Source organism: Triturus cristatus, chromosome 3_1 (genome assembly GCF_964204655.1).
Source record: "Triturus cristatus chromosome 3_1, aTriCri1.1, whole genome shotgun sequence".
Taxonomy (NCBI): Eukaryota; Metazoa; Chordata; class Amphibia; order Caudata; family Salamandridae; genus Triturus; species Triturus cristatus.
This window is the reverse complement of record NC_140583.1, coordinates 189,971,697-189,993,386: the sequence shown is the minus strand read 5'-3', so window position 1 is coordinate 189,993,386 and position 21,690 is coordinate 189,971,697. Positions and strand designations below refer to the sequence as shown.

The 21,690-nt window shown below is 46.8% G+C and overlaps 1 protein-coding gene across 1 annotated transcript in view; it reads right to left on the bottom strand.

The window, feature by feature from the left end:
- Positions 1–21,690, bottom strand: part of METTL15 (methyltransferase 15, mitochondrial 12S rRNA N4-cytidine) — a 785,694-nt gene that overhangs the window by 735,390 nt on the left and 28,614 nt on the right. Inside the window, exon 2 of the mRNA XM_085643642.1 lies at positions 15,418–15,698. Coding sequence (XP_085499768.1) covers positions 15,418–15,684 — 267 coding nt within the window. The 5' untranslated portion in view covers positions 15,685–15,698. The remainder of the gene's footprint in view (positions 1–15,417; positions 15,699–21,690) is intronic.

The window sequence follows — 21,690 nt, the reverse complement described above, 5'->3', positions numbered from 1 at the left end:
CCTTCGCATTTTTCCCAGCTGCTCAGTGGCGGCAGGGACATATACTAAACACCGCAAGTCACATCATTATATGCCCGAACAGGCTAAACACAAAATGGCAATTGGGTTAAGCAAAACAAATGAAGGACTACCCATTTAACCCATCCACATGGACAAAGACAGAGGACTAACAATCACAGCATAACCAGATTCAAAGGACCGAGCCAGATCCACCCCCCACAAAAACAGAAAGAGGCCTAGACGAAGTTTGAATGCATTTACGGAGGAATTGGCCTAGTTAGACTGGAGGCATGGAAAGAGTAATAGGACTATTCACTCCCTCGCGAGACAAGAAAACGGCCATATTGGAATGTCTTATATTTTAGTCATACACACCAGAGCACAATCAATGACCAGTCAGTCCCCAGATCCTATATTCCCGTAAGGCGCGTAAGGCCGTATTATAATAAATATCCTGACCACTACTCCCTTAATGCGATGTCGTTATAAAGACTGAGACCTTTATCTCTTTTACTCACCGAAGAGATCCCCTACCACTTGCACTCGCTTTTGTCCCTCTCACCCCCCCTTGCAAGCCTAAAACTCACATTATGGAACCCAAGGGCCAACACACCTACTCCATCAAATACCCTCCTAGCCTCTCCAAAAAGGCGGCCAAAGGATTCAAACATAATCTCCTAAAAGCACACACAGAAATTCCAATCTCTGACCCTTACTTCTCAAATAGCACAGGACACATAACAAATGACATTATATTCTACACCAAGAGGAGAGCACAATGGCGGAAAGCCTTTCTTACCCTATTCTCAACAGCATCCACTAGGAAAACTGCACACGGCATCACACTATCTATCATTCCCTCTCCGTTCTACAACGCTACTGCCACATTCACCATTTACCATAACGGGATCATACTCATTCAGGCATCAGACCATAATCTTAATATATTAGACAATATCTTCCCAATCATCAAAGCGAAGGTTACAAGACCCCAAACCAGCTCTCACAATCCTACGAGCGCCCCCCCACCGATTCCCCCCCCTGGAAACTCTCCCTCGGTATCCCATTATACAAATACACCCACCACTGGTCCCACTATGACCCCTCTGAATAACGGACATCTGCACTATACCGACTCCCCCCATAGCTCCACTACTATCTCCACTACACCCACCCCACCTCTCACCCCTTTCACCCCATCCACAGCCTCCCCACACACACCCGCCCTTCTGAACTCAGACCACACCAATACACCATCACACCCCCACCCCACTATACCCCTTCCCAGTGATTTCCACCCCTCAACAATGCAACACATAAATTCGGACACCCCATTCTCCACCCCTCCACTCCCCATGGGATCACCGCCCTTTGAACCAACACATGTCATACCCTGGGACATCACACAAGCCATTACACCTCCTCACTTATCCACAGACCAAACCTTCAAGATAACAAGCCCCACATCAGACCCCAGACTAGACGAGATCCTACTTTCCCTACAACAAATAAAAGTTGACATACAAACCCTTCATGACCTGATCCGGCAACCACCCAAACCACAAGCAAAACCCACTCAACAGGATTGCGCTAGCCCGCCACCTCAGGGACCCCTCAAATGGAAAACAGTTCCTTACCCCAATGCACCATCCAGGCCAACCAGGGAAAAGAACACCTTATCACCAAGTGACATTACTTCTCTACTTCACTCATACGAACCTCCATCTCTACCAAGGGGCCCGGTACACTTAGAGAACACACAGACAGGTTCCTTAATTCAATCCATCAACCCCAATGCCTCAAGACTGACAAGACACACTCCCAGAGGCATTGTTGTAAGCAACCTCACAAGAGTAACCACCCTCCATGACCAGACCATCACCCCGACCAATGCCCAGATAAAATGTATCCTTCTAAACTGTAGATCGGCAGCACGTCATGCCACTGATATAGCCGACCTCATTATATCCAATGAACCCGACCTTATCATCTTAACGGAAACCTGGCTGACTGAATCATCCACACCCTTTTTAGACATACTAGTTCCCCCGAAATACTACATTACAAGACTAGACAGACCTGAGAAGACAGGTGGTGGTATTGCCTGCATCCATAGGAACAACCTTGCGGTAAGGCTCGCAAACACCCCAGTACTCTCATCATGTGAATACCTCTGCCTACACATTACGAGCAATAACAAGCCACTTTGCTCACTACACTCTATCTACCATCCTCCGGGCAACCACCTCACCTTCATCGAGCACATGATGGACATCATAGCGACAAATGCAGGACAACAAAATACACAGGTCTTCCTGGGTGACTTCAATCTCCACTGGAACGATCCAGAGGATCCAGAGGTCAATAGCTTCAAACTTTTACTATCCGACCTCAACTTGTCCCAAATATGTGACAGCCCCACCCACGGAAAAGGCTCAATCCTTGATCTTGTAATTTCTAAAGCGGACTCCACCCAGCTAGAATCGATTCTCCCATGCGACTGGTCTGATCACTACATTATCACCTTTCACATCAAGGAAGTAGTTAAATTACTCTCTGTCCAACCGACGAGAACGAAAATCTGGAAGGAGCCTAGAGGAGCCTAGAAAACATCAATCCGGCCGACCTTGCATCCGCTAGTCGCATCCTCACGCCAGCTACGGTTGGATCAAACGATGTACAGGATCTGACCAATCACTACTTTAACGGTATGAACAGGGTTCTTGACACCTTAGCCCCATTACAATTAAAAAGAGTCACTGAAATGAATTCAAACCCCTGGTATGATGGCAGACTAAATGAAGACAGAAGAGCACTGAGAGCAATTGAAAGACAATGGAGAACAGCCCCATCCACTGCCCACCTCCAACTACTAAGATGCACCAGAAATGCCTACTACAGAAAGATTTGTCGCTCAAAAGCTGACTTCATAGGTGTACAACTAGACCAAGCCAAGAATCGCCCCAAAAAATTGTTCGAAATAATCAATACTCAGTCTAAGGGTGGCCCCACTCCCCCCAAGCCAATCCAGATTCAATCCCCAACTGTGAGGATCTTGCCTCCTTTTTCACAACAAAGACTGACAAATTAAAGGCAGACCTACTTAATGATCTATCAACCATTACCGATACACACTCAATCCCCTCACGGTCCTCCCCAAGTACCCCGTTTATCGGTCCCATTATACACGACCTCAAGAACAATGCCTCCTGGACTACCTTCAACCTCTACAGAGAAGAAGCTATCCTAAACACGCTCACCACTCTGAATCCTTCCAACCACTTCACAGACCCCCTTCCAGCATCCCACGCAAAGACCTTCATGCCACTGCTAGTGCCCCTGTGGACTAGAATCATAAATTCTTCTCTCTTGCAAGGAACCATCCCTGACATCCTCAAAGCCGGTCAGGTAACCCCCATCCTTAAGAAAGTCTCAGCGGACCCATCAGACCTAAACAACTATCGACCAATATCCAATATCTCAACCTTGGCCAAACTTCTTGAAAAATGTGTCCACATGCAGCTTAGTAAGCATATGGACCACTTCAACCTGCTCGACCAATTCCAATCAGGCTTTCGATCAGGGCACAGTACCGAATCAGCCATGACCCACATAATTGATGACGCATTACAAATACTGGATAAAAACAAAGCATGCTTGCTAATCTTACTTGACCTCTCCTCAGCGTTCGACACTGTCAAACATGACAATCTACTGAACCTCATGAAGCATAGAATGGGGCTATCCGGAACAGTGTTAAACTGGTTCACTTCCTTCCTCCAAAACAGAACACAAAGATTCAAGACCAACAAATCTTTATCCAACCCCACCCCAGTCACCTTAGGAGTACCTCAGGGCTCTTCCCTCTCCCCGACACTCTTCAACCTGTTTATGGAACCACTCACAGAGCTTCTCAGCCACAAAAATATCCAATACCACATGTACGCAGATGACACACAACTCTACATTAAGATCCAATCTCTCGACGACATCAAGTCCCTGAACTCTTCGCTCCAAAAGACACAGACATGGCTAGCTAAGAATCATCTAAAGCTAAACACACTAAAAACAGAATTCCTCCTAATCGCTCCCCCCAACCAAACAACGACCATCCGTGAGTGGATGAAGCATCTAACTGCACTCGACGGTCAACCTATCGTCATTGATTCCGCTAAATCTCTAGGAATAACCCTGGATAATAAGCTAAACATGCAGAAGCACATCAGCGCTGCAACAAAAGGAGCAAACTTTCAGATCAACACGCTGAGAAAATTGAAACCCTTCATTCCAGCAATGGACTTCAAACAGGCGGTTCAATCCCTAGTAATTCCCAGAGTTGACTATGGGAGCGTCGCTCTCTGTGGTCTCCCCAAGGCAACGACCGCCCCTCTCAAAGCATCAATCAATACAGCCGCCAGACTCGTTACAGGCACTAAAAGAAACTGCCACATTTCCCCTGACCTACATGCCCTAAACTGGCTACCTTTTGAGGCCAGGATCCAGTTAAAAATCGCCTGTATGACTCATAGGCACTACACCACAAACCCCCTAGGTACCTAGCCGAAAAACTGGTATTATCAGGTGGTAACAGATCTACCAGGAGCTCTAACAAGCTGCTACTGAAACCGCAACGTTTCTCCAAGAAAAAAACGTACAATCGTACCTTCTCAGGAATGGCCCCCAGGATATGGAATGCCCTACCCCCAGAAACGAGACTCAATCCATCTACGGTTTTTTTTCAAAAAAGAAGTGAAATCGATTCTCATGTCCAAATTTACCTGAACTATAGCGATCTGCATTTCTCTGTATTATGTACCTTGTATGCACTGTAACACTGTATTTTTATGTACACACCTTTTCCTATGTCAGATATGTGAAGCGCTCTGATACCCGCAAGGGTCTTGTCCGCGCTATACAAAACCGTCTAAATAAATAAATAAATAAAACTACCTATTTTTTATAATACAACCTGTGTGGTGTCCATCTTTAGTGTTGTCACTATATTACTGTATGTGTTCACAAATGCTTTACACACTGCCTCGGAGATAAGCCTGCCTGCTCGTGCCAAGCTACCAAGGGGGTGAGCAGGGGTTATTTTAGGAGTGTAGCCCCTTACCCTGACTAGACGCAAGGGTCCCTATTTGGTCAAAGGTACCTACCTCTGCCAACTAGAGACCCCCAAATCTAACAGTGAGCTTGCAGCACTGGTTGTGCCACCCACATGAGTAGCCCTCTAAATGTGTCTCAGACCTACCTGTACCCATTGTAGTGTCTGCCCATGCAGTTCTAAACTCCAATTTTGACTTGGCAAGTGCCAGGCCCTTACCTTCTTTTTTTACATGTAAGGCACCCTTATGGTAGGCCCAAGGAAACCCTATGGGCAGGGTGCAGTGTTTACATTTCCTGATAGTGAAATACTGTCCATTTTGTGTTTCACTGTTGAAAGGTTGTCTTTCCCATAGGCTATAACCAGGGCTACACTGTAACATTTTACATGTGTAACTTTCAATTGAAACAGATTGAAAAAATGGAGTTTAGGCTTTCTGAACTCAGAATTTCGTAACACAACTTTCGGTAAAGGTGGTTTTTGAATTGTGAGTTTGAAAATTGTACTTTTAGAAAGTGGGCATTTTCTTGTTTCACCATCCTGTGTACCTCTGCCTAGTTGAGTATTCACTATCTGGTTTTGGAGGGACAGGAGCTGGTATGCGTATTCACTCTAGACAGTCCCTAGGGAGAGTTGAGGTGTGTCCTGCCTTTCCTTGGTAACTGATAGCTAAGCTGAATAGCCCTGGACAGCATTTAGAGTAGAGCACCTGAATAAGCTGGGTCTCATTTGCACATCGCTGTCTCCACCTCCTGTAGCAAAGCTGGGCCAGACAAGACAGAACTGGTTTGGACTGGGCTCAGAGATCCTTCCTACAAAGATACCAAAGAGAAAATGGGGGTATAAGTGTTGGACCACAAACCCCATGGAATTAGATCACTTCTCGATTCAAGAGGAACATCTACCAAGGAGAAGAGTTAGCAGAGAGGCAGTACTCCTCCTTACAGCTCTCTATCTTGCTTTGCTGGGTTGGCCTACAGTAGCTGCATCTGCCAAAGAGAGACTGGAACTGGAACTTTGCTGGGAACCTGCTTGAAAAGAATCTCTAAGGGCTTGTGTGTGCTTGCCTCCTGTTCCGAAGTCTCATGGACACAAATACTTCACCTGCAATCCACTGACCAGCACCTGAATTCCTCTGTGGAATCTTGTATTCAAAAGGGGCACCAATTCCAGTTCCTGGGCCCTGTGAATTGTGTGGTTGGTGCTGCAAAGCAAGAAGAACAACTCCGACGCCTGCAGTGCCGTCGCCAGGGGCACCGCGGCCAGCACCCAGGCCAGTGGCACCGCTCATAAAGTGTATGATGCACCGCCCTGCCTGCACTGCCTAAACCCAGATCAGTTGACTGGGGGTGAGTGCTTGCAATGTTAAACACTCCGTCCATCATTTCCTTTGGTTTTTGCTTTGCACTGCAGCTCCGACGGCCGTCAATGCCTGCAGTTATCTGCCTTCCCGATGCCAGCGCTCGCACCAACATAGTCACCGCCAGCATCAAGTTATCGAGGAGGCGATAACCAACTAGGGAGACTTCAAAAACTCTTGGACGTTGCATCGCCTCACCAGAGCCAATGCCTCATCACCGAAGCCTTCGAACCTCCCCTGTCCCAGACTTGCTGCCTCGCCTCCTCAAGGACTCGACGCTTTCCCTCCCCGTGGCAGAAAGGAGCTAGCTCCACCTCTGCAAACAATGCCTCACCTCCACGACGCCGTGCATGGTCCATAGACTTCGTTTTCAAGGTACTGTTTTTTAGGGGTCCATGTGACTCCGGGCCCAATTCGCACAGCTCACAGTCAGCGCTGCACTTTGGATTTGTGTCTGTCACGACGTAGTAATAGCCCCAGGTGGAGCTATTTGTTTCTACAGTTCAATTTTTTAAGTAACTGCCCCAAAAGTAATATCTTGGATTTTTGCTGTTTTGGTCTGGTTTGGTTTAGATAAAGATACTTTATTTTTCTAAACTAGTGCGGTGTTTTCACTGTGTTACTGTGTGTCTGGGTACACATACTTTACACATTGCCCTTGGGATAAGCTTTTCTGCTCGTGCCAGGGTATCAAGGGGATTAGCAGGGGTTATCTAACGTGTGTAATCCTCTTATCCCGATTAGAAGGGAGGGAGGGAGGGTCACTACTTGGACAAAGGTGCATATATCGCTGCCAACTAGAGACCCCCATTTCTAACACTCACTAAAATGGTTCACCCTTGCCTTTGTACCAATATGGTACTCTTGTTTATTTACTGTCCCCCTCTCTACATGAATGACCACTTCTTGGAACCTTTTGGTGTTTTGTGTATATGTACTTTTCTCAGGTCTGCCCATATTGCACTCTGTTCTGCCAGTTTCTTTGTTTTTAACAAGTATTTATATTTTTGCCTGCTGGTTTCAATGAGCAGTTCACACTGCATTTCACAATGGAACTGCATTAAGGCTTGCAAGACTCTGCGTTTAATGGTATAACATTTTGTATCATAACAACTACAATAATTTCAATTAGTAGGTTTAATCTTTTTGGGGTTGATTGGCTTTGACCAAAACAGCTCAGATTCTTTAGTCATGGAACCGTATGCAGCCAGAATATCATAATCACTGTTACTTGAGGCATTCAAGAGAATGTTGCCATATTTTGCCATAATGGTTTCAAGTAGAGTAGCCATATCTCGTTTTGATATTTTATTTTGCTCCATCTTATATTTCTCCTATTATTGGCCACGAAGGTCTCAGTACCGCATTCTGCTCCACTATATGTACTTGCATGGGGCTGGCACCTACTGCTCAGTCTAGTACTTACTACAATAGGGTTGTGATTACTTTCCACCCTTTTAAATTACTGCCATATTGAGTACACTCTTCCAGCACTCTAGACGGACAGTGAGGCAATCTATCAGTGATGCCCTTATACCATTGTCGTAGGTCATTTTTTCAGGAAAGTCAAAAGGAGTACCACCGTTGATAAACCGCAACCATTGTTTTATTAAAAATAATGAGAAACTTTCACCCTTCCTAGATGTATTTGAAAGACTCATGACTGGTTTAGAGATACCTAAGCAGTAATCTTCTGCCAGTAGCTCTTTGTTGACAATAGTGTCTAGTAGTTGCGTGTTGAAATCTCCACATACCAATATCAAATGGTTATTGCTTTTGCTCCTCCCCCATTCTGTACAACCTTCATACTCCTTACTTATATGTTCAACATAACTGACAAAATAACCCCAAATAGCCTGATCCTCAGGCGACCACCCAGGAGGATTATATACATTCAACATGCCAACCACACCAACTTCCTGATTAACACTAGTAAGCCTCACATGCAGCACACTGGAAGAGAGATTTGCCTCACCCAATTGCGCCATCTTACAAGTCAACATACAGGAAGCCTAGATTGATAGATTCCCTTTCGCATGACCCTTTATAGAACACTTTGCAGGTTTGTTAATTTACGTAAATCCACATACATTACTTTTGAACAGAGCCCAGGTTTCCTGGATACCGCATATTGCATAGTTGTTAGTAAACTTTAGCCAGTGCCCATCCTCCAGTTTACTAGCTAACCCAGCAAGTTCCATGATAAAAAAAATCTATGCAGCCTTATTAATACAGTTTGTCCCTTTTTCCACATGAGCCCTTTATACTGCCTGCTGATGATTTGCTCCTTGTTAATCAGTTAGACTGTTCTTTTGTAAGGCATCTGCTGCTACTTACCAAGACTGTAGCTAGCCATGTCTAGTCTTGGCTTACTTACTGACTTGTCTAACCTTTTTCCAATACTTGGAAAGGTAATTCTTCTGGAGTAATCGCTGGCAGGAAGACATAGATTCTTGAAGTTGGCCTCTCTGGGATCCATATAAATGGTTTTTCCAGTGCTCTGTAGAAGGGAAAGCTTTTTTGAGTCTAACACCCCAATATTGTCCTTTGGCAGATATGTGTCCCTAAAGTATTGCTCATCACATAGAAGGACATCTACCTCAATTACAAAAAACTGTTCCTGATGGTTTAGTACTAGCCTACGTATGCTATACGCTGCAATCTTAACCTACGGTATTTGGGCTTTGCTCCCCTCGGGCACAAATTGTTAATAAACAAGCTTTACTCTATTTATGACCTTGTAAGTCATTACCCTTACTTCAGAGATTGCGTATAAGAGGCTTAGTAACCTAGATCTTTTCAGCAGATTCTTAAGCCCTTCATCAGGCTAAAGATCAATGAATTCTAAATTACAGGTAAAAACATCTGAATTATTAGTGTCCGCTCTCCTTGAGCAGGAGTCCCTGGGCATAATCTTAATGGCTGTATTTGAAATAAGAAAGGGGGCGCTAGTGGGTTTAGTCCTTGCGATACACCAGCTGTATTTAGGTGCCTGATAAAAATGTTACTTGAGTGACACTTGCCTAGCTCTACACAGTCATCAAGGTCCTTATGTGCTGGCTCTACAACTATATTATTGGACCCCACTTTGACCTCCTTCTCAAGCTGGGCAGTGGCAAGAGGCATATCTGGCACATCCAGAAGAGTATATTCGTAGCAGATTGGAAAGCTAGCACATGGGGGTAGATCTCTTAATACGTCATATGATTCAGTTACGGTGTTCTCGGCTATGCAACCATTCAAAGCCTTATTTACATTTTGGAACGTCTCCGGGGTAGGAGTGTAATAATTAGGTTGTTCTACTTGCTCAGCTGTTTGACTTTGAACTTTGAATAACCTGACTTGTTTGTCCAATTCTATATTATTCTTATCTCTTGTATCTTTGGCTTTATCATGCAGCTTGCACACCACCAAAGTGTGCCCATTAACTTTATCAATTGATCTGCTGCTCAGGGTTTTACCAATCAAGCCAGCATGGCTCTTAGATGTCGCTTCATAGTTAACTTTTCGAAAAAAGATAGTAGTTAGCTTGGGAGCGTGTTTGGAACCAGTAAGGTGAACAACTGTGGACACCTGCTGATTCAAGGGTGCTTGTACAAGGGACATTTGAAGGGGAATTGTTGTTATCGTACTCTGAGGACCTTGTTTCCTTTCGGTAAGGTTGATAGTAACCTGTTGTACACTCTGAGAGTGTCTTGGCACTATCTGTTGCTCGTTGGCACGTTTCTTCCTGATAGTCAATGCGCACCTCGATTCAGCAGACGTTTTAGCAGTAGACCTCGATGGAAAACAAATATTGGTGAATGCTATGATGAACTTAGGTGATGACTAAGAAGGCAAGTAGCATAAGTGACCTTATATCCTTGTGCTTGTTAGCTTATACATCCGACCTTAATTCTGGCAAAGCATGACGGATTGCCTTATAGTTTACCACCGCCAGAACTTCTAGGGACCCTCCGCCTGATCCTAATCACCTTTATAATTGCAACCTCCTAACTAGATTCCTCGAGCGGCCGAGGGGGACCTTTGAGTGGCGGGTTCGTCACAGCGTCCAATACCAGCAGTGGACACAGGACAACTGTAATGGATTGGCATAAGCACATCAGTCGGCCCCTGTTGGCAGTGTTACTGTGCCTGGTTCCCAGATTTTTTGGTCCCGGAACTTCCAATTTCCAGATTATGATTTTATGAACCAGTGTGATAGAGAACAGTGAGCCATGAAACTTCCTATAGGCTCTCTGCCCCCTCATCAAATTCCAATGCAACCAATCTAGTTCCTAGTCTGTGAATGTTATTACTCAATAGGGAGCTTCTCATGTAGGTCTTGTGAAGATCTCGTGTAAGTCGAATGAGTAATAATGATCATAGATTTGCCATTTAAGTTGGCATCAGCTTTCAATAGGTACCAATAAGTTCAATAAGTACCCATTGCAGCTCATTAGCTTGCTACTCAGATTCAAGGCAGGTAATATTAATTAGGTAATCAGGTCATAGCTCAACATCAATTCCGTTTGAAAGCAATATATGTAGTAATATATGGAAATACTCTATTTGCTATGCTGTGCCGAGGTCACAGGGATAGTTTGCAGGACTTAACCAGGTCTACAGGATTTTGACAAGAAGAGTACCTTCAATTGTCCGCCACTGTAGCCGCTGCAGCTGGCTATGCCTGTCCGACTAGTTTAAGCAACACTCTGCTGGTCTTGCTTCGTTACTATGGACCTGATTACAATATCAGTGAGTCCAACACCGACGGCTCGTTGGTGGTGGACACCCCGACATCAGCCCCTGCGGTCCGCCCACCACATTATGATGCAGTGGGCGGAGGCATCTAGCAGAGGAACCGCCCGCCGCGCCTCCGACGGGCTCAAGGATCTAGTCAGTGCTTCGGAGGATCAGCAACCCCTACAATGAGGGCGGAACCTGCTCAGGCACCGCCGTAGGGATTACAATGTCCCTTTCCGCCCGCCCTTTCATGGCATTTCCCCCTGCAGGTAAAGGCAGGCGTAAAGTGACTTTGGGGGGACCTCACAGGGCCCCCTTCCGCCTGGCACTCTGCTATGAGGCCTTGGGGGCACCTATGCCCCCATAAACATCCCTGCACCATTTGGCAGGCCACGCATGGTGCCTGTCACATAGTGCAGGGATGTTTTCAATGTGTTTATTTTCTATTGGGGTGTGTGCGCTTCAGTCCGCAGCACACACCTTGATAGAAAATATAGACATAGTGACCACCGTGAAGGCGGTCACATCGTAATCAGGCCGTGGGACTGCTGACTTCTAATCCGGCAGTCCTGCTTCCGCCACGGTGCCGGTCCGACGAGAGTTCGACCGGCATCGTAATCAGGCCCTAGATCCCAGTGTCGGTACCCTGCCACCACCAGGCCTCCCAGTATGCCTGGCAGCTCCGACGGTACCCAGCCGGTCTCTGCGGTTCTCGAGATTACCGGATAGCTACTGTGTCACTGAAAAATCACCAGACCTCCCGCCTGCCAGCCAGCAAACAGCTGCCCATCGACCACCTCCCGATGCCACTGCTGTTCCCTGCCGATGCTGCTGCTACTGCCGATACAGCCCAGTGTGCGCTATTGCAGGCAGCTGTAAGCAACCTTTGAGCTGGGGTGGGCTGTTGAACACTGAACTATAAATAAACATTCGTGAAAACTGGATCCCTGGGTTGTATTTTATTTTCCTTATTAGGACTGTATGTAGGTTTCTATCAAATGTAGGCCGTAGCCTGGTGCACTATTTTCAATCACTTCAGTTGGTAATGTTGACAGCTTACTAGCTAAGAGCAAGAGCAGGTCCACTGGAAAGCTGTAGATTAAGCATCTTCCAGAGCATTTTATAAATCTCAAATTAGTCAAACTTTTCGGCTTCAATGCATTATCTTATATAGTTCAAGAAACCGTACATCACACCAATGCATTAATGTGCTTAGACTGAAGTGCCAACTGCACACAATAACACGTGTACCAGAATGTTTCCGCCTTCTTTGTAGACCACTATTTTACCAACATATTTCAGTAAAAAACTCTAACTAACCTTTTCCAACTTCCTCAGAAGGTTTGACTTGACAAAAAATCTGTTATAAAATGGCTAGAACATTCGCTGCAGGGTGCAATGCTGAGAACTCAGGAACTGTGATTTTTAATACTCTGGTATTGAGTTTTCAGTTTTTAAACAGGAAAGAAAATGTAAGTATCCATAATTGACTAGGGAAGCATTGAAGTGTTGGAAAGGGCCCTTTTTGCGGGGTTATCCACAAACGTTTTGCTTCTTCCTCCTATTTTTTCCCGACCTGTGGTTGTTGGCTTTAGGACTCTGGGCATTTTACCACTGCGGATCAGTGCTAAAGTGCATGTGCTCTCTGTGTAAATTGTTATTGTGATTGGTTATCCATGATTGGCATATTTGTTTTACCAGTACGTCCCTAGTAAAGTGCACCGAGTGTGCCAGGGCTGGTAACTCAAATTCTACTAGTGGTCTTGCAGCACTGATTGTGTCACCCACATGAGTAGCCCTTAAAACATGTCTCAGGCCTGCCACCGCAGTGCTTGTGCGCAGTTTAACTGCCATGTCGACCTGGCAAGTTCACCCACTTGCTAGGCCCGACCCTTCCATTTTCTTGCACATAGGACACTCCTATGGTAGGCCCAGGGTACCCCCGCCCCCCCCGGACAGGGTGCAGTGTATGTGAAAGCTATGATATGTACTGGTGTGTTTAACATGTCCTGATAGTGAAATAGTGCCAATTTAGTTTTTCACTATTGAAAGGCCATCTTGCCCACAGGACAGAACGGGGAATGCTTTGTGACTATTTACAAACATATCTTCCCATAGGGATAAGATTGAAATATGTAGTTTGGTACCCCTGAACACAGAATTAAATAACATCTTTTAGTAAATATGGTTTTTAAATTGTGTGTTTGAAAATACCACTTTTAGAAAGTGGCTATTTTCTTGTTCAGCCTTCCTGTGTGCCTCTGCCTGTTGTGGACTGACTGCCTGGCTTTAGAGTGACAGAGGCTGGGGAGGCTCCAGGAGCACTAGGCTGAATAGGCCTGATCTGCATTTGGCGTGGTGGGAGGAGTAGCACCTGTACCTGAATAGGGCTGTGCCTGCCTTCCACAATGCTGGCTCCACCCCCTGCGGTGTGTCTGGACCCATGGCTCAAACTGACAAAGGAAGCTGTTGTGCACTGGCAGAGTGCCCCCAGTACTAGTTTGAACTGGGCTCAAAGCCCCTTGCACAAAGAGAACAAAGACATTTTGGGGTATAAGTATTAGACCTAAAACCCCTGAACTTTAGATCATTCCTGGAATTCAAGAGGAACCTTTGCCAAGGAGAAGAGATGGAGAGACTGAGGAGAAGTACTGTCCTTGATGTGTGTCTGGGGTTGGCCTGCAGTTGCTGTGTCTGCCAAGGAAAGGGGAAGGACTTTGCTGTGTGCTGTGTCCCCTGCTTGAAGAAGATCTCCAAGGGCCTGAAGTGAGCTGTCCTCCTGTTCAGAAGTCCCAGGGACACAAAGACTTCTCCCCCGGCCCCCCTGAACTCTGCTGTAGTGAGTTCTGACCTGCCTTGAGGTGCCTGTGGCAGTTTTGGGCTTCTGGAGGTTGTTGCTGCTGTTCGGGAGCTGGAAGAGAGAAGAAACTCAAAGAACTACAGAAGACGCATCGCTCTTCTTGCAGCTGTTTTCCAAATGCATCTTCAGGGCGCAAGAAGAATTTTCACACATCGCCGTGCCGTTGCGAAAGCCGTCGCAGCAAGAATCGATGCATCGAGGGATCGCAGCTGATAAGAACCAACACAGCTTCATGCAACGCCGCATCGATCGCAGACGCATCCCTAAGATCCACGCATCGTACCTGTGGCCATGCTTCCCAGCGCATCACCTGCGGACTGGAGCCGGCACGAAGAATCGACGCATCACTCCCCCTACAGAACGGAATCGGCGCAAACCTTCCTCTGCGTGCAGCGGGACTGTCGCATCACCTCCTCAGGGTCCCAGGAGTGTTGCATCTCTTTGCTTCGACGCTGCGGCTGTTTGGCTTGATGAACTTTGACGCAACTACAGGTACTTTGGTGAAAAGTCACGCATCCATAGTTTTCTATGGTGCAAGTTCTTGAAACCTTTTGAAAGTCATATTTTTGACTGTGTATGTTGGATTTTTGTCGTTTTGGTCTTGTTTAGTTTACATAAAGATACTTTATTTTGCTAAACTGGTGTGGTGCCCTTTTGTGGTGTTTTGACTGTTACTGTGAGTGTTGGAACAAAAACTTTACACATTACCTTTGGGATAAGCCGGTCTGCTCATGCAAAGCTACCAAGGAGGTGAGCAGGGGTTATCTAAAGTGTGTTCCCCCTTACCCTGACTAGAAGCAAGGGTCCCTATTTGGACAAAGGTACTTACCTCTGTCAACTAGAGACCCCCATTTCTAACATGATGGGTACTGAATTCACAGAAGACATCTATCTCAAGTTGTGTAAGGAATTGAACACAAACATCTCCAGTATTGCCTAATGGATAGGTGTCACATCACCACACAAGCTTTCTATCCTCTTTTTGCATCACCCACCATTCAGATGCCTGAGAAAGCCTATCGTCATCCGATAACTCGCAGTACTAATATTCCTAGGTGCTTTCCAAGACAATACTATCTTGATTCCCTTTGGTGAACGGGCTCACTGAAAGTTTTTCATGGTATCATCCAACCCAGTTCTTCCTGGGCGTTTCCAACCAGCTGATCTACTGGTCAAGCTGCGCCAGAGCACAGACTCAGAATACTAAATATTGAATTCAATTCCACTTTGACATCGCTCCGTGCCTGCTGTATTCTTCCAAACGCCAATACTCCCTTGTAGCTCTCCGAGATGGTTAGTAGCAGTTTAAAGCACTTTGCAATAAGAAATAAAATAAATAATCATGAATATGGACTAAAGGCTTACCTGTCCTTGTTGAGGTAGCAAGCACTCAATCACTTCATTTACCATGACAGGGATATGCAGTTTTTTTACAGCTTCGCCATCACAGTTTTCTTGGCCTTCCAATACATTAGCTGCGGGACTTTTGCTGTCCTTTCCAAAGGGTCTGCCATCTAACAATTGCGATTTCCTAGTCCAAGTACACAAGTAATTTAAAGCTGGTCTTAAATCACATTTGTAGGAGTTCACACATCTTCTCTGGATGAGATGTAGTTTCAGATACTGCAGCATCACCAAAATTAATCCTGAAACACAAGGAAGGTTGGACGGATTATTATGATCAAGCATAAATTACAGAAGACCTAGATATAAGTAAACAATTAAAACAACCAGTTAATATCTAGTTTATGCTACTTTTTGACATACATGGCAAACACGTTCAGAATATTAAAGGTCCTTAAGTAGAATGTTGTATTTTCACTATATATTCAAGCAAGGGAAACAAAGATCTGAAATAAAAAATAAGCCTACATGTATACCTTTGAACGGATTGTTTAAAAAATCCACAGAGATTTGTCAGAAAAGAAAGCAAATTTAAATTTCTGACTGCAAACTACTGCTACATAGGGAGATTCTGCAGAATTGCACTAAGGACTCTGGATTAGTAAAAGATGCTTAGCCGGATCAAGATATCAGCCATTGGGTTTTCTTGTTTTTTTAGTATACATTTTTATTGGCATTTAAGAAAGACAAGGTTATATATCTCAATATGCAGATCAAAGGTAACACAAGAACAACCCCCATCCGACCCACGCGAGCCTGCTCCACTGGTACATGTAGTAATGATACAAAAAATATCACTGATAAAGGCTGTAAGATCGAATCAGGGTTGACATCATCCCTGTTGTAGAAGAAGCTTGTTTTTTATTCTCGGACCGATTCAGCTGTTTTTATTGTACACTAAAAAGCAGCTTAGCAGAGAAATATCCACGATGAGGAAAATCAGTACCCGTGCGGGAGGCACTGAACCACAAGCAAATGAGATGCTGTGCCAACCCTCAATTTGCATAAAATATAAGTACTCCATGCTTGCCCTAAGATATGTACTAAGGCAGCAATTCTTAACCTTTTGACTGAAGTGAAATCCTACTGAATCATTACTGGAATCTGGGGACCTCCACTGAGTAATTATTGGAAGCAGGGGACCCCCAGCTCAAGCAATTCCTGTGGGCGTCAGGTGCAGAATTGCAGAGTCGCTGGAATCTGGTTTCTGGAGGGGTGCCTTTGAGCAACTCCGGCGCGCACGGGAGACCGAGTCTGTAACAGGGTTGCAGGGCAGGCCCTCTGGGCTCTAGGGGTTGCTGGACTCGCTGGGGTTCTTGCTGTAGGCAGGTCGTAGATGAGACAGGCTGGTGGGGCTGGGGACAAGGCAGTTGGTGTCCTCCTCTTCTTCCTGGGTCAGCCCGGCTCTTCGGCCCTTCTTCTTTCTTACTCGAATCTGAGAAGGCACGGTTAGGGTTTAAATTTAGGGGCATTAAAGGGGTGTGCAGGTCGGGATCAATAGGTCCCTTCCTTGGTGTGGGTACACCCCCTCATCTCAAGATGGAGGGGACTGAGATGTGCTCTTCACCTCGCCTCCCCCACCTGAGGGGTGGCACACCTCTCTTCCTAACTTGGCTTTCCAACCAATTCTTCTGACCAAAGTGCGGGCCAGAAACGGTAGGATCCAGTTGCTGGGAGCCACAAAAGGCAGGGACAGCTTCCAGATGCAGCAGGCCTTTGAAGCTTACCCTTTCGTGGACCCAGCCCATCCTGGGGGAGTAGGCATGGCATCTCTGCCCAGGATGGGCTTTGTTTTTGGACCCAGAGAGCAGAGGCTCTCTACCCAGGGGTCCAGAAACCTATCTAATGGTGGCAAATGGCAGGCCAAACCAGGGCTAGCCGATTTGCAGAGGGCATCTCTAAGATGCCTTCTGAGTGCATTTTACATTAAATCCCAAACTGGCATCAGTGTGGGTTGAATGTGCCGAGATGTTCGCTACTAAACTTCCAATTTTTAGTAAAGCCATTATGGAGCTGAGAAGTTTGTAATGAACAACTCTCAGACTGTATACTCTTTATGGCTTTACTACACTTTGTTTAAGAATGGACTTAGACACTGTAGGGGTCCAGGGCTCATGCCACTATACCCTCCCCCCTTAGGGCTAGGGCACCCTGCTAGAGGGGTGACTTACCTAGTCCTCAGGCAGAGGATGGCAGGCATGGCACACAGGGATGTGTGCCATGTCGACTCTTCACTTTTCTCTGCACTAAAACATGCAGCCTGCAGTGGCAGTGTATGTGTGTTAAGAGGCAGGGCCTCTAAGGGTGGCAGAATAGGTGCTGCAGCCCTTAGAGGCCCTCCCTGGTCACAGTGCCCTTGGTACCCATGGTACCTTTCACAACTGGCTTATCTGTGGCCAGGGATGTGCCGATAGTGGATACAAAGGTACAGTCTTGGGAAAGAACACAGGCCCTGGGAACCTGTTTGGCAGGGACCCAGAGCACATCAAGTTAGGTTTCATCAGATGTCAGGCAAAAAGTGGTGGTAACCATGCAAAAGGGGCGCTCATCTACACATCCTTAGTAGTTTGGCCCAGACACACTCTCTTAAAGTACTGTTTGACTGAGATAATCGGATTTTTAATAAGGGCGCTGATACCAATTTCAAAACAGACAGTCTGAGTAAAAGAGAGAATAGAGCTAAACAACAATTGACTTACCTTTGGTAATGCCTTATCTGCTAGAGACTCCATCTAGCCTCAGAATCCCTACCTCAGAGTTATCCCCACGCATCAGACTGGATCTGCAAATATTTTGTGAGCAGAACCCCTATGCACCAGTAGGTGGCATTGATTGGCTCCACGTGACTTCGGCGCTGAAATATTGGCGCCACCCCAGCATGCTGACGTTAGTTTCTTTACGCAACTTTCCCCGCCAGGAGTGCGGAGCCACAAACAAAACTGACGGCAGGTGTGGAAAAGTAGGGGCCTGAAAGAGGAAAGCCCAGTTCCTAGAAATACATTCGCAGAGCGAGGTGGATTAGAAAAGATGCCCAAACAATACTTCCCAAGAGGCGAGTCTGAGAAACAATTTCAAACCAAAAGGTCCTGCAGGCCCATCTCAACGGACCCGACTGTCCAGGCAATAAATCTGCTTTGTGAACGTGTTCAGGGAAGCCCCCGTTCTGCCTGGCAGATGTCACGGACTCCGCATACTAATGCTAGGGTTACAGCCATATCTCTGGTGGAATGAGCACACAAGCCATCAGGGGGTTGTTTCTTGGCCAATGCCTAGGTGATTTTTATGCAGAGCAGGATCCGGTCTGCTTCTGCACGGCCTCTCCCTTCTTCACTCCCAACATACCCCACATAGACTTGGTCTTTACCCGGCATTCGCTTGTGCGGTCAAGGTAGAAAGACAACAATCTTTTTGGGTCCAGTCGGTGATGCCGGCTCCTCCTCTTTAGAGGGATGTGGCGGAGCATAAAAAGTAGGCAGGTTGATGGACTGGCCTACATGAAAGGGAGTGACGACTTTCGTCAGAAAGTAAGCTCTAGTTCCTTGAACCACCTTGTCTGGGTAGATGTTCAGGTATGGATGTTTGGATGACAAAGCCTGAAGCTCACTAACCCTCTGGGCAGATGTTATTGCCACCAGGAAGGCCGTCTTAATGGTAAGGAGCCTGAGAGGACAGTTGTCAAGGGCAGAAAGGGAGCACACATCAGGAACGTCAGAACTATATTAAGGTCCCACTGATGAATGATGAAGGGAGTAAGAGAAAACAGGTTGTAAACCTTTCAAGAACATATGTACAATAGGGGGTTTGAAGAGTGACGGCTGGTCAGACTACCACGGAAAAGGCTGATGTAGCAAAAAGGAAGCCCTTTAGGGTGCCCAGATCAGAGCCCTGCTGGGCAAGGGAAAGAATAAAGGGAAGAAGCTAAGAAAGAGGAGCAGAAAGGGAGGGCAGGGGGGGGGGGGTGGGTGGTCAACCTCTTTTTCTGAACACCTTCCCACAAACTTGCCCCAACAGTCGTTTGGACGCCTGGCTGGCAGAATAACATTGAACACTTTGGGCGGAAGGTCGAAAACTGTTAACAGTCACTCCTTAATCTCCATGCAAGAAGGCAGAGCGTCAACAGGTTCGGGTGAAAAACCCTCCCTTGTTGCTGCGACAGAATATCCTGCTGAAGGGGCAGCTTGATCGGAGGACCGATGACCATGCTCAACAGCTCAGAATACCAAACTCTCCGAGCCCAGTCCAGAGCCACAAGGATAACTTGGGCTCAGTCATTCTTGATCTTCTTGAGAACTCTGGGAAGGATTGATATTGGCAGAAAGGTGTACAGGAGTCATAAGCTCCACTCGAGATGAAAAGCTCACCGAGTGAGAGCAGCCTTGGAAAATCCAGCAAGCAGTACTGCGTTGACATTGCGTATTCTCAGCGGTGGCAAACAGATCTAACCAAGGCTCTCCCTACTGCTGAAAGAGACCTTGCACCACCTCCCGATGGAGACGCCATTATTGATCCGCTGCATCTTAGCCCTGTCGTTTAGACAGCCCACTAGGTGTTGAACCACCAGGGAAGTGCCTAGACATTCCAGCCACTTCCAGAGAGGCAGGGCCTCTCAACAAAAGATCCATAACCCCACCGGCCTGGTTTGTTGAAGTACCACATGGCGGTGGTGGTGTATGTTAACACTTGCACTAGCCTTCCCTTTGTTGGAGGGTAGAAATGCTTTTAATGCCAGCCGGATTGCCCGCCGCTACAGAGTGTTAATGTGGAGTCTGAAATCTGCTGGAAACCAGAGTCTTCTGATCTCCAACTTTCCCTGGTGGCAGTTTCATCCCAGGAGTGAAGCATCTGTGACCACCGTCAGATCTAGTTGGGGGAAGGGAGAGGGTTTTACTGCTGACCCAATCGCAATTTGTTAACCACCATTGCAGTTTTTACAGTTCCCTTCGAGATCTGCACCATGGTGGTGAGATTCCCATGATGCTGAGTCCCACCGAAACTCCAGGTCCCACTGCAAAGCCTGCATATGCCAGCGGGCATGCTTCACAAGCATGATGCAGGAGGCCACGAGGCCCAGCAGTCTCAGAGTCAGTCTCACCAAAATTCAGGTTAGAGGCTTCAATAATCGGAAAGATAAGCACAAAACCCCACCGTGTCCAGAACAGCTCTGATGAAAGAAAGCATCTCAGAAAGAGTCAGGTGTGACTTCGGCTTTTTTAAAGTGAACCCCAGAGAATGCAGGAGATCTGCCGTAGTCTGGAGGTGGAAGACGACAGCCTAGGGTAAACCCGCCTTCAACAGCCAGTCATCGAGATAGGGGGAAGACTGGTCCCTAATCTCAGCAGATGAGCTGAATCACTACTATCACCTCTGGCTGTCCAACCCACATGATTTGTGGGTACCACATCCTGAGCCACACAGAGGCTGGGAAGCTTGCGTGCCGCGGTGGCTGGGAGAGTGCAGCTGGAAGCCACTTCGGTGGCGAGGGGCCATGGGAAGGCCCAAGGATCTGGCAATCGCCCTCCTGTCCTTAAAGTGCACCACTGCTGAATCCACTAGGTCTCCGAAGAGACAGAGACAATCAAAAGCGATGCTTCGACATCCCCCTAAAAGCTTGTTGTCCTAAGGCAGGCATTACGCCATAGAGCATGGGAGTAGCAGCCCAAAAGGCACGCCAGCTTCATGGACCACAGTGCCAGGCTGGTGAAAGAAAACATCTTCTTCCCTAAGGTGTCCAGCCTCTTGGATTCCCTAGCTGGTGTGGGGGTAGGGAATGTGCCAGGATTTACATGGGAGGTAGAGGCTTGAAGCACCAGGCTCTCCGGGATCGGTTGTTGTGAGAGGAAATAGGGGTCCCCTGGAGCGGAGTGGGGGCAGCAGGCAATCGTCCTGTGCTGGGCTTGGACCAGTTCCCAACCAGGGTGTCAGTAAGGGCTTAATCAAATGAGAGAAGTAGTTCTGAGGAAGTCACTCCCGACTGAAGCACCTCTATCAAGACGTTCAACTTGAGCGTCACAAAGGGCAGGCTATGGTCCAGTACCTCGGCTGCCCTTCTCACCGCCATCGTAAAGGACACTCCCTCCTCCGTTGCCACGGGAGTGGGGGAGAAACCATGTCAGTATCTGGAGAGATGTCCAGTCCACTGGCCTCCGTCAAGTCCTCATACCAGTCCATGTTTTGATCTAAAGGCTGGTATTCTTCAGGCTCCAGTGACCCCTCCCAATCCTCCCTGGGTCCTAG